This window comes from Rhinichthys klamathensis, unplaced genomic scaffold (genome assembly GCF_029890125.1).
Source record: "Rhinichthys klamathensis goyatoka isolate OS25496 unplaced genomic scaffold, OSU_Roscu_1.1 h1tg000147l_1, whole genome shotgun sequence".
In the NCBI taxonomy this organism is placed as follows: Eukaryota; Metazoa; Chordata; class Actinopteri; order Cypriniformes; family Leuciscidae; genus Rhinichthys; species Rhinichthys klamathensis.
Window position 1 is genome coordinate 1,959,909 of NW_026606682.1, and position 14,105 is coordinate 1,974,013.

Consider the following 14,105-nt stretch of genomic DNA (forward strand, 5'->3'; position numbering starts at 1 on the left):
CTCTGCTCTCATCCAAAAACAAACTCCAGCATATTCCGTTGTCAAGCACGACAGAAACTTCAAAGGGGACTGGATTCTATGGTCAGATGAAACAAAACAAAAAAAGCCCTTTTTGGCACCAAACCCACCAGATGGGTTTGGTGCACACAGGGACCCCATACCCACGGTTAAATATAATGCTGGATCGTTAATGTTTCTGCTGGAGGTCCTGGACATTTAGTTCAGATACAAGAAATCATGGATTCTATCAAATTCCAACAGACAACCCCCCCCCCCCCCCCAAAAAAACCCTGATGATTCTAGAAATCATCATCATTATAAGAATCTTATAATGAATCTTCATTATAAGATTATAGAAATCTTATAATGAGTTGTGGTTGGATCTTCCATCTGGACAATGATCCAATAAAAACATCAAAATCAACACAAAAATGTGTCACTGAGCATAAAATGAAGCTTCTGCCATGACCATCATCCCAGTCCCTGACCTGAACCCTATAGAAAATGAGTGGGCTGAACTGGAGTGAAGAACCACCAACATGGATCTGGGAATTTGAAGGATCTGGAGAGATTCTGTATGGAGAAATGGTCTCTGATCTCTTGTCAGGTGTTCTCCAAACTCATCAGGCATTATAGGAGAAAACTCAGAGATTTTATCTTGGCAAAAGGGGGTTGCAAAAAGTATTAAATACAAGGGTGCCATTGATTGTGGCCAATGTGTATTAGAGAAAAACATTTATTTCATAATGAGATCCCCCCTCATTTTCAATTGTTGTGCTTGAAAGGTTAGAATTTTGTGGATGTTTTTTTTATTATTATTATTTTTTATTTACCAAGGGTACCAATAATTCTGACCAAGACTATGTCATGTTGGTTTTAGTTATAGTTAATTTATGATTTAAATACATTATTTAAAATAGTCATTGTACAGTATTAAAAAAATCATCAATGAAAGGCACAATAGCTTATAGAATAAAAAAAGTAATATGCATTTATTTTATTTTATTTTTGGTGTGAAATGTACATTGGTCATGTTTTCATTAGAGTCAGACCATTTTTTGGTCACTTAGTTTTGCGCAGTACCTGGTTAGCAAGTTTAAAATCCTGTTCCTCATAATTGTATATTAAGCAATGTGTTGCAGTGTGCCTGGTTAGACATTCTAGGTCTAGGACATTGTAAGGAATTAAACCCGATTAAATCATCTGATGTTTTTTCTGGCAATTCACTTTGTAAAGTTTTACTAGGTTGCACATCCAAGTGCAAAGATCATAGTTTGGCAGTTTGTGAGTGAACCTGACTCAGTGTAGAAGTATTAAGGAGCCTCTCTTTGTGACTTTCAGCTGTGCGCAATGATCGAAATAAGAAGAAGAAGGACGTGAAGGATGAGGTCGTTCCGCCAGAGAGCTACGAGCTGAGTGGGGAACTGGAGGAGCTGGTCAACAAAGTGAGCAAAGCACATCAAGAGACCTTCCCTTCTCTCGGCCAGCTGGGAAAATACACCACAGTGAGTGTTTTCTGAAAATGAGCGAATCTGTCAGCAATGGAATGTGGAATTTATTTATAGCGGTGTAAACTGACCATGTCAGATGTAGTGTGATAAACGTTCTTTTTATTGAAAACATAATTTAAAGGAACAGTGCACCCAAAAGATAAAAATTGTCATTTACTCAATCTTATGTTGTTCCAAACTTTTTCTGTGAAATTCTTTCTGACGGATTTTCGGGACAGTCTTTCATTATAATTCATGTAAATAAGCACCGGGGCCACCAAGCTCCAAAAAAAAAAGAAAAAAAAGAATCATACAACTATCATAAAAGTGGGCCATTCAACTCATGTGCTGTATTCCAAGTATTTTAAAGCACCTTTTTTAAAAAGGTGTGAGGAACAGATTGGAAATTCACCTTTTTTTGTACATTCTGCAAATTTTCACCTCGTGTTCCATGGGAGAATGAGTCAAATGGTTTTGGAATGACATGAGAATGAGTATATGATAAACAATATGGTAAACAATATCAAAAGTACTACAGTATTCCATAAAAAAAATAAGAATAGTCAGTTTTGATTCCATGGTGACATCAAAATATTCATGCATAAATATATTAACCTCCTCTTCTCATTTTCTTTTTATCAGAACTCAAGCTCAGACCACCGGGTTCAGCTGGACCTGGGCCTATGGGACAAATTCAGTGAGCTTTCAACCAAGTGCATCATTAAAATTGTGGAATTTGCCAAACGCCTTCCAGGCTTCACCACCCTCACCATCGCAGATCAGATCACCCTCCTTAAATCAGCTTGCTTGGACATTCTAGTATGTGTGCCCTCCTTAAAGAAACTCACCTTGATGCAGACCATGCATCTACAATGTCACATTCACATAATATTTTACTTAATATATATATATCTTGTAGATGCTGCGAATCTGTACACGATACACACCGGACCAGGACACAATGACCTTTTCAGATGGACTGACCCTCAACCGGACTCAGATGCATAATGCTGGCTTCGGCCCGCTCACTGACCTGGTGTTTGCCTTCGCTGGTCAGCTTCTGCCCCTTGAGATGGATGATACAGAAACTGGCCTCCTCAGCGCCATCTGCCTAATTTGTGGAGGTATTACACAATGCAATTTTGTTGCAACACTGATGCCATCTAGTTGAAGCAACAGGAAAAGTGTACTCATTATAATACAGAATTGGTTTTAAGCACCTAAAAAATGTATGGTGGCACTACTATACTGATATTGACCTCTTTCTCTGTAGACCGAATGGATCTTGAGGAGCCTGAGCGTGTAGATCGTCTGCAGGAGCCCCTGCTGGAGGCTCTGAAGATCTATGCACGCCGCCGCCGACCCAACAAACCCTACATGTTCCCTCGGATGTTGATGAAGATCACTGATCTACGTGGCATCAGCACCAAGGGTCAGTTTACTAGCCAAAAAATAGCATTACTAGATATAAATCTTAATGAAAATCAAAGGCTGCTTTTTAAATTAAATAGTGAACTTACGGCATATTCATACCAAGAGTGCCAACAGTATTGACAGTGGTTTTGCACCCCAATGGTGTTCACACAGAGGGCAACGCAAATATGTACGAGTCTCTGAGAAAAGTTTGCATATTTAAACAAAAGCAAAATGCACTTGGTCAGGCTCATTCACATGCTTCAATGCAAGATTTGACTTGCCTCAATGCAAAATACAACTCATTTGACAACACAGATGACAGAATACTCATGGTTTAATGGCAAATACACTGCTAAAAAAGTAACAGATTGTCACTCTCATGGAGTGGAACAATGGAAGGAAAATAGTATCCAATATACATAATATATATGTACACTATCGTTCAAATTCTTTTCTGATTTGGCACTCAAGAAACATTTCTTATTATCAATGTTGAAAACATATATGCTGCTTAATATTTACTGGAACCTTGAATAGAAAGTAAAAAAACTAAAAATAGCATTGAATTGAAATAGAATTCTTTTGTAGGATTATAAATGTCTTTACTGTCACTTTAAACAATTGAATGCATCCTTGATGAATAAATGTATTCATTTCTTTTGAACAGTCGTGCATATGTAAATATCATAGAGCAAAAAAAAAAATCTTTTTTTGCTCCTTATGGGGTCCAAAGTAAATCATTGAAAATTGTCGACAAAAAAATGGCGTGGAAATCAGTTTGAATAGGCTTTCACTCTCTGCATTTTGCACTCGCTACCTTATTTCTTACTATTATGTAGATGACACCAACCCTGACAAGAATTGTTTGTGTACAACAGGAGCAGAAAGGGCCATAACTCTGAAGATGGAGATCCCAGGCCCCATGCCTCCTCTCATCCGAGAGATGCTTGAAAACCCAGAGGCCTTCGAGGATCAGACCGAGTCCACAGAGAAGAAACCAGAGCCCGAACCACCCGCTCCTCCACCCGCCCTGCTCACTATGAAGAAAGAGCAGGAGAACGAAGACGACAGCTGGGCCACAGAGAACGGCAGCGAGCCTTCACCGGAGGAGGAGGACGACGATGACGACGATGGGGAGGAGGAGAGGGGCACAGACAGTGACGGAGAGGCCTGGGCCGGCCAGGAACCCAATGTGGATGTGTCCAGAAAGAGCCATGGAGGAAGAGCTCAGTGAGGAAGCTTTCTCGTTCCAGGGCAAACGCAGAGCCTTACCTGTACAGACACTCCTAACTCAGGCCACTCGGTCAACGATGAGAGACATTAGTGAGTCAATTTGAGGAAACTCACATAAAAAAACCTCTTCTCAGGACCTCTCCCGCAGAACGAGAGGGAAGGCGAAAGACAAAACAACTGGCTTTTCAGACTGCCGCTTTTATAAAACTTGTTTGTTTGCTTTGAAAAGGAGAAGCCAAATGGACGTATACCATTAACAGCTGACTTTCAACGGGTTCAAAACAAGTTCTTTCAAAAGAAAATACAGGATGAAAACTGAAAATGCTTATCCTTTGTTCTGTTGTTGTTGTTGTTGTTGTTGATGATGATGCTTTCGAATATCATTTTGACTTTTTCAGCCTTGAGATAGTTTGTTCTCTTTACATTTTATGAATAAGCCCATACATATCTATATATACCTTCATATATTTTTTTTTTGTCCTGTATTCTATTTTCCTAGTTATGTTTTGTTTTGATAGCTTTCCTGGGCAGACCTACAGAAAGATAATCGGATTGCTATAACTGGCAGACCTCTGCTGAGTCTTTATCCAGCTGCTTTGTTGGGTTCTTGGGCACTTTGGCTCAGCGTTAGATGTCATTGATAATCAGTTCAGTGGCTGGGTTTCTCCCGTCAAATGATCCGTGTTTTTAGGGGAATGCCATTACGTATCGGCTTTCATTACGTCATATGATTCGCTGCCAAATGAATGGTGTGTCTGTGCCAAAGTTTGCAGCTTGTAGGGTTCAACTCCTGTCAGGGAGCCCATTTCCACATGTTCATTACCTTCAAGTCTCCGCATCATGCACATGATGTCATACTGGACCGGTTTCACTCAGAGCGCTCAGGCTGAAGTTATGCAGCACTCGAGTCAAATTAAAAAACGGCGAGCACAATGTTGCACGTGTCATCGCGGGATTTGACCTCATCGGCCTAGACGATAATTCAGGATAGCTACACAAATGGATCTGGACGATTTTCCGAATCTCATGTATCATGATGAAATGCATACCTGTACTAACACACACACACAGAAACACACACACACACTTGAAAAGCATGCTTGTTGTACTACATATATTCAGAACTCTTGCTATAAAAAAGAAAGAACATGAAATTCAGACTCAGGGCATCTCTGTAAGGACCAAACGCTTGCTGTCTGGCGACAGCCTAGAAACAGGCAATATTTATGTGTTAGGTTATAGAAATCCCGCCGTGTCACCATGAACTGATATAATTCTGTGTATCTTACACAGTCATTGCAGAACTTTCATCTTCATCTTAGAAGTAGATTTGGTGGGTTTTTCTTTTTCTAATTTTATCTAATATTTTAGTCCATTTTATTGCCAAAAACACACAGTATGCAATTTGGTGGTCGTGTGCCACTGAACATTAAAAGGTATCAGTCTCAGTCAAGCAATACGACTATGACCAGAACTCAGCTGTGTGTGTGTGTGTGTGTGTATGCGTGTGTTTGTGTGTTGAATGTGAGGATGGCTGCACTCAATAAGCTGTAGTGTAGTACATTGTTAAATGAATGTCATCACGCTGGTGCTGTCAGAGAGTGTGTGAGCTGTCATACTGACCTCTTCTCCTTCAGAGTTGCGCCACAGCCACACGTATAGCAAGCGGAATGTTGAGATTAACTCTTTGTCATATTTTTCTTGTTCTCTCAACTTGGCTAATGTATTGTCAGTCCTTTGTTCGTGTTCAACAAATTGTTATATAAAAAGCCATATAAACAATAAGAGGCACAATAAACTTTTTTTGAGATACTCTCTTTCGCTCTCTCCTTGTCATTCATTTACAGTACTTTAATTCATCTAGTATACACTATAAGAATAGTTCAGCCAAATATTAAAATTCTGTCATCATTTACTGACAAGCATGCGCTTTCACTGCCATTGACATACGTGAATCTCAAAAATTTATTTGACCCCAAAATCCACATTATGGGGCCTGTGATTCTCATTAATGTTACAAGTAATGTAAATATTTTTTAACTGTATTACGTGTAATAGAAAGATTTTAATTAGCTTCAATTTATGCCAATTGTATTACAAAGTATAACTATGATGAATACATTACAATTTAATGTTCGCGTGTCCATCCAATCATTGAAAATCCTTTTATCTAAATGTATATTTAAAATGTGTAATCGTGTAAATAAATACAAACTTATATTTAATTTCCCCGCCAGCCTTTTTGAAAAAAGTTGCCAGCCACCGCTAGCATTTTTGAACATTTTCACAAAAGTTGGCCCCCAGAATATTTTGTTCTATGAATACCTGAACATTTATTTCAAAAGAAAGAACAGACCTTTTGCTTAATTTTTTTTTTTTTTTCAATCAACACTTGAATGTGGGTAGGTTTAATTAAAAAAAATATCTATTTTGAGCTAAAAGCTGAGAAAATAGCGGGGTTTTTTTGTCAAAGACTAGGCCTACATAGATAGATGGAGTTACATCGAGTCCATCAACACCCCCAAAGCTTGCACAGTCCCATAGATCATCCTGGGTGGAAATTTCATTCGGTAACATCAGGCAGTTTAGATTTATATGCTGTTTCATGTTGACGGTTAAGCTTATATATATATATATATATATATATATATATATATGTATGCATCTGCTTATCCACCTGTTTTATTGTTTACGCTTACATAATGCTATCACTTGTTTCTGCTTCTTTTTTCTTGTGTAATAGCGACCCCTACCGTATAACAGTGAAAACACAAAGACTGGAACGAGTTACTTGCATAAAACTTACATTTAAATGTATATTTAAAAACTATTACTAGTCTGTAAATACACTTTTTTAAACATACATACAAAAGTTTTAAAATGACTTTTAATTCAACTTGCCGCCAACTGACTGTCGTGTAGTGACTGCACAGTCAGGGATAAACCTTGGACGAGGCTTGTGTGAACTGATTCAAAAGATTCGAATCAATAGGATAAATCTACTCTCAATTCCCAATTTGCATATATTAGCTATATAAAATAATATCACAGTGCAAAACTGGTTTCATATAAGCAAAATGTGTGGTGAAATTAAATTAAGCCATTTATCTGACGGGTCTGAAAACCGTTAATGACGTCAATCAGCTACGCGTCATCATGCATCAAGTTTGAAAGCAGGGAAGAAGATCGTGAAACAAAGCTGCAGCCAAAGGAAGATTTTGATGTGAATAACGACTAAAATTTTGGTCTGTACTTCACACAACTATACTTATTGTTAGAAGATTTGAAATATAGTGGAGTATATTCATTATATATGTTTTATGTCCTTTTTCAAACTTGACAGGCCCCGGTCACGCTGTTCTACGGAGGAAAAAAGAAAGCAGCTTATTTTGTGTTTTCCAGAAAATTATACTCGTCTTGAACGACACGAGGGTGAGTAAACGATGGGCGAATTTTAGCTGACATTATTCACAGTGAAACAGTGTGTGAAACAGGGAGGAAAGAAACATCCAAATCCGCAAGCAGTTACGTTTAATCATCCAACAGAGGGCGATCGCGCACCACAGATTTGCTCTAATGACCCTGCTGGCTAGAGAACTGTAATTTATCAAACGCTAACCACACACAAACACTACTGAGACCAAAACTAATGGATCCTGCCAGTGTGCCCTCATTTGTCTGCATGTGTCATACAGTAATTATCCGAGGACAAAGAAACATCCTTGCATTACTCATACAGGCGCATTAAAGACTTGGACATGAGACAGAATGGGCAGAGGTTATTGTGAAAATTTAGTTTCATTAAGAAGAAATAATTTAGCCATTTAGAATATTGTGTGATAATTAAAAAGAAATATATAACATGTTAAATATTTTTAATTGGTTACATTAGCCTGAAATACCGTGAAAATAATGTAGTCTTTTTTACCAGCCATAAGTGATTATGGATAGCATATTTAATTTTATTTATTTAATAATGTGTTTCATATTATAATACCAAGCAAAATTAGAATCTATGATTACCTGAATGATGGAGATCATAGACATATGACCACACCCTTTTTAAGCATGCTTCTATATTCTCAAAACCCATAAAGCACAAGTCCATAAGGATGTATTCATGTATTTGAATTAATGCATGGACACAGTACTTGAGGGATTCAGACTTGACCACTTTATTTGTAAAGAGCACAAAGGGGCTCACAATATACAAATCTATTTATTCATAGCTCAAGGGTATTGTAGTAAACAGGGCTATGGTACTCTTAATTAAAAGATTACTATAATTAAGTTTCATTAAAAGGATCAATAAACTAGGGCTAAGATTAAAAACAAGGCCCATGCATTATACACTGGTTTACAAGGACCCCATATATCCAATCCCAATGAGATGTTGCCATGGGAACACAAGGCAGATAGGCTGAGGTGATGGATTTAAAGAGGCAGGACATGTTTTTCTATCCATGGCAAACATGCTCTGCTTCCTGTGGTGTTCAGTGCATAGTGCTGAGAGTAATGAGAGTTAAATGAAGGAGAAAAGAGCAATAATGAAAGGAGAGAGCAACGTCTAGGCTGCAGTTGTTCAAATTACAAAAACAACAAAGAAAGCACATGTGGAGAGATTCATCCATTCATTCTGATTAAAGCCATTTAAATGGTTATCAATGAAACCTTTAAATAAATAAACAGAACTGATTTTTTTGTGGGGTTGTGCATGCCTTGGCAAAATCTGCTGCCATGGAGTTTGCAAGGATGAATTATGGTCGATTGTTGCCCCCTTTTGTCTCCCCTATACAATAAAATTCACCCTAGTGTTAAAAATAATTGCATTTTCACATTTCACAACAACTGGAACTTGAAATCTGTGAATTAATTTAAATCTCAACATTTTATGCTTGAATACAAGAATTACAGCTTTACCGTCTCATAATTCCAGCTTTATATTTTGCAAATGTGACTAGTGTCTGATAAAAACTGAATTTATGTTGGTCTACAAAATCAATGTAGTAATTATGAGAATGAATATGTAGTATTCATTTTGAGAAAAAGTCACAATTACACAATTGTACCGTGTGCTTTATATATTGCTCTCAATATATTATAATAGTGACAAAAACACAGACTTGTATCAAACCATCAAAGCTGCTATAATAAGGTGTCTGGGAAAAATAACATTTTATTTTGTTTTTAATTTTGCATTGTGAAAACAATCAATGGCATGCATTGAGCAATATCAGTTTTATGTTTGCAGTATCTTCTTGTTTCTCTCAGCTCGAGGATCCAGGCAGTCACAGTAGGTGGTTGTGAGGGTGTTGCTATGCAATTGCTAAGGTATTCAGAATAGCTTTTAGCTCGACGCTAATATCATCTAGCTGGTTGTTAGGTGGCTGCTCACTGATCCACCGCTAAGTCTATCTATATTTAGTTTACTCTGCTCCTTTAGGGCTTTTCACACTTGGAATAGTTAACCCTGGGTCATTGTAAACCCCAGGTAAATGAAATCCTGTTTTATCTTGCTTCACGTTTCATACTGCTCATAATTTACCTCGGAGTTAACAATTAATTCTGGGTATTCATAAGCTGATGTTTCAAACTGTACATTCCTAAACCCTGGGTTAACGTCCGGACACTGACTGGACAAACGCAGCAAGTGACCTGTTTACATAAAGGCTCTAATATTGCGCGTCCTCATATTACACATTGTTGCTGACTGTAATATCAACTTTTCGAACTAAAAAGGTAGGAATGAAACGGTCTCTCCTTCACTCCAATTGTCACGTTTTCCATCACCGTTTGACATTTTTTCTATCCAGAAACGACTGTTTATATCGTGCAGTGTTTCCGTGACTGCCCAAAGCGTGTGAATATAAGGCACGGGATTGGTTGTTGGTTGCTAAGTATCTAGTTGTAACATGTTACAACTAGATACTTAGCAACCGACAACCAATCTTTAAGACCTTCGTTCATCTTCGGAACACAAATTAAGGTAAATATGAAGAATTATTAAAGGTGCATTGCGCAACATTTCATGTTAAAAATACCAGTTTTTCTAACCCATACATGCTTAAACAATTGCCTGATGGGCTGAATGAGCCCTTCTCTGATCACTGCGATTGCCTCTATAATCCTGTACAGTAAAATAAATAAGAGGGATTCGGGACGGAATTTGAGACTGGGCGTGATGCCATGCGCGTTCACGCTCACCTGGCTATGTCTGGCAGGTTTGTGTATTCGCCGCCATTCTCCGTATCAGCGAAGACAACTCGAGCGACAAAACTTTAGTCAACTTTTCGACAAAAGTAGAAGATGGATTCTAAGAGACCGGCTTGTAGTTCATTCCAAACCCCAACGCAAACTCCACGTAAGACAAAGAAAAGAAAACTTTTGTCTAGTGCCACCAAAAGGGCCAAATTGGAGTGACGGTCAGACAGGCGTCAGAATAAGACGAGAGTCAACATCGGGAAGGCTTTCAACAAATGGAGAGATCTCCGGTCTGCTCTAGGGCTCAAACGGGATCCTCTGATTATTATTTTGAGCTTTTACAAAGTAATAACTTATATTGTTCATGAACGTGTTTCCATAATACAATCATTAGTGGATACAGTAAACACATAAAACAGTTCAACATGGAGATAGATGGAAACAAAAACCGAAGTTTTCTACTACCCCCGTTTTCCCCTCACACATAAGTGTGTAATTTACTCAAATGCATTTCCTTTCATATATTTAAAATGACTTGCAGATTTATAACTTTATTACCTCTGAAGACATTATGACTGTAAACAAAAGATTTGTGCGGCTGATGCTCCTTTGGTTATGAACAGCTCGTGCTCGTGCAAGCGTGCACACCTCTGGTTGCAGTTTCGCTTGTCGCCAGAGGGGGCATAGTTCTGCAAAAACTCAGAGACTTGGGCAATGCACCTTTAATATTAAGATTAATAAAGTTATTATTTTTGTTTGTATTTCGCTTCAACATTAAGGTTGTACCCCTGTAGTCACATGGACTGTTTTAGCTGTGTCTTTACTACCTTTCTGGGCCTTGAAAGTGTTAATAACGTGGCTGCCTATGGCTGGTTCAGAAACCTCTCAGATTTCATCAATAATATCTAAATTTGTGTACCGAAGATAAACAAAGGTCTTATTGGTTTTAAACCACGTGAGGGTGAGTAATTAATGACAGAAATTTTATTTTTGGGTGAACTAACCCTTTAAGAGGCAACACAAAGTAAATTCAGAATGAGAGTGAGGAATAAAAGCGTTCAAACAAAAAGAGAAAGAAACAACTCCAAAAAATGTATAAAGATGTAAAAGAAAAGAACGACTGTAATATCTTGCCCAGCAAGAGATCATAAAGTCTACACTGGTTTAATGCCACTCAATCAAGTCGTAATAAAATACAAAATGACCCATAATATTTTTTGCCTTTCTAATGTTAGAGAAAAGATTCTAGCTGGAGGTGTTCTGGAGAAGGAGAGATTATATGTTAGACATTCTCTACAGGAAACCGAGGCAGTGGCTTCCTAAAAGACATGAAAAGTCAGAAAAAAGGAAAGAGTGAGAAGGAAGGAGGGAAGGAGAGCAGGTAGTATGTTGTAATGCCAGGGTGCAGTGCTGTGGCCTCAGGCTCTTCATATCTTTTACATTTCTAATTAAAAGAGATAAAGAGTGAAGGAGTCATCAATCCTACAGTGATTTCCCTGTTAAGGTTTTAGAGGCAGCCGTAAAGCAGGCAGCCCGGCTCCATTGATTTTATAATTATCTCCCGTCATGCTGCTAGGGGAGTGAGTGTGGAGAAGAGAAAAAAAACATGGGAGAGCTAGAGAGGGAGTGGCATTGGAAAAGCAACAGAGGAAAAAATGGGGTGAAGGTCAGCAAAAAGTTGTTAAAAAGCAAGAGAGGATAACAGGGGGGCAATGGTCCAATTCTACACAAGTATCTTTACAGGTAAATCAAAAGCCTGCATAGTGCATCCATAATCTAACGTACCTGTAGGACCTTGTGCTGTATCAGTAAAATTATATTTTGTGACTAAAATTAACCTAGTGAAAATAGACCTAAATAATTTATAAACGGTGCTATGGATTTTACCATTGTTGTAAACAAAGTTTAAAAAACAAATTTGATTAAAAAAATTCCATTAAAAATAAAACACTTTAAAATTTTAACTGTAATTGTTACAATAATGTTTTGTTAATTTATGAACCTCAGTTAATGCGTTTGTTATTGTGAATTAACAATGAACATCACGTCTGCAGCATCTATTCATCTTGGTTAGGGATGCAGTGATATTACAGTTCTAGCCAATTACTAGGGGTGGAACGGTACACAGAAGTCACGGTTCGGTTCATACCTCGGTTCAGACATCACGGTTCGGTACGATTTCGGTACAATGGAGTGAAAAGCAAAACAAAAATGCAGAAGGCATTTTTATAAATGTCTTAAACCTTGTATTTTTTTAAATAAGTTTTATTAATAAAGGCATAGAACCAGTTTATTTGTAGTGCACTGACAGTAGTTTTATATAATTAGTTTATTAATTAAATTATTAAAAAGACGAAAAGACCTTGAGATATGTTTGGTAATTGTACCTGAATGAATTTAAAATTAATTTGCTATTTCAGATCAAGATATTTGTTTTCCTTCATTTTAATTAACTAACTTTATTCTCATCTGAATTATAAATAATTGATTTCCGTATAAAATAATACTACCATAAAAACTTTTGTTAACAGTTGTAGGTTACAGTTTGACAAGAGTTTAGAGTCTGACAAAAGCACAATGTTGTGTTTTATTGCCAGTGTACACAAATATAAGTAAACAATTTGCAGTTTTAATGATGTCCTGTATGAAAAAAATGACGGAGTATGTTTTTACGTTTCCACTGTTCGATCGCCCGTGCCTCTCTCTCTCACACACACACACACACACACACTGTTCATCGCGCGATTCGCGCCCGCGCCTCTCTCTCTCTCTCGCACGCGCGCGCACACACACACACACACACTGTTCATCGCGCGATTCGCGCCCGCGCCTCTCTCTCTCGCGCGCGCGCACACACACACACACACACACACACACACACTGTTCATCGCGCGATTCGCGCCCGCGCCTCTCTCTCTCTCGCACGCGCGCGCACACACACACACACTGTTCGATCGCGCCTCTCTCTCTCTCGCACACACACACACACTGTTCATCGCGCCTCTCTCTCTCTCTCGCGCGCACACAGACACACACACTCCTGCATTGCAATCTTGATCGCAGCCTGTTCATTGCTGCGTTAACAGTCACACCAAAAGCGAATAGAGCGAAATTTATCGCTATTTAAGAGGTTTTTTTATTTTATTTGTACCGTGTATTCTGCGTGCAAATTCGTGCACCGAACCGTGACGCCCGTACCGTTTCGGTTCAATACGAATACATGTACCGTTCCACCCCTACCAATTACCAATAAGCCAATAATTATTTTCATGTTATGGTTGATAACCGATAACTGGCAGATATTACATTTACATTTACATTTACATTTATTCATTTAGCTGACGCTTTTATCCAAAGCGACTTACAATTGCTATATATGTCAGAGGTCGCACGCCTCTGGAGCAACTAGGGGTTAAGTGTCTTGCTCAGGGACACATTGGTGTCTCACAGTGGATTCGAACCCGGGTCTCTCACACCAAAGGCATGTGTCTTATCCACTGCGCCATCACCACCCCGTGGTAGTATAGAATAGTATAGAATATTAAAATTCTATACTATTTTGCCTATAAAAATTAATAAATAAATCAAGTCAACAGTTTCAAATGCTACAAGTGAATTTCAGCATTGCAACACTGCAATGTATGAAAAATTGTTATTATTTTTTTAATGCTAAAAGTTACATTTAAAATAGTTTTTACAAATGTACTTTATGTGAGCATTAGATGACAGCAAAGGTATATAAATGTAAAAATTGGGGAAATGAGC

General features: G+C 38.1%; 1 protein-coding gene across 5 annotated transcripts in view; it reads left to right on the top strand.

Annotated features, from left to right (window-relative positions):
• Nucleotides 1–5,956, top strand: part of rarga (retinoic acid receptor gamma a) — a 76,879-nt gene extending 70,923 nt beyond the window's left edge. For all 5 annotated transcript variants that reach the window (XM_056257952.1, XM_056257951.1, XM_056257954.1 and 2 more), the window contains 5 exons: nt 1,342–1,505; nt 2,133–2,309; nt 2,410–2,614; nt 2,764–2,922; nt 3,785–5,956. In XM_056257952.1, the coding sequence (XP_056113927.1) occupies nt 1,342–1,505; nt 2,133–2,309; nt 2,410–2,614; nt 2,764–2,922; nt 3,785–4,140 (1,061 nt within the window). In that variant the 3' untranslated portion in view covers nt 4,141–5,956. The remainder of the gene's footprint in view (nt 1–1,341; nt 1,506–2,132; nt 2,310–2,409; nt 2,615–2,763; nt 2,923–3,784) is intronic.
• The last annotated feature ends 8,149 nt before the right edge of the window (nt 5,957–14,105 follow it).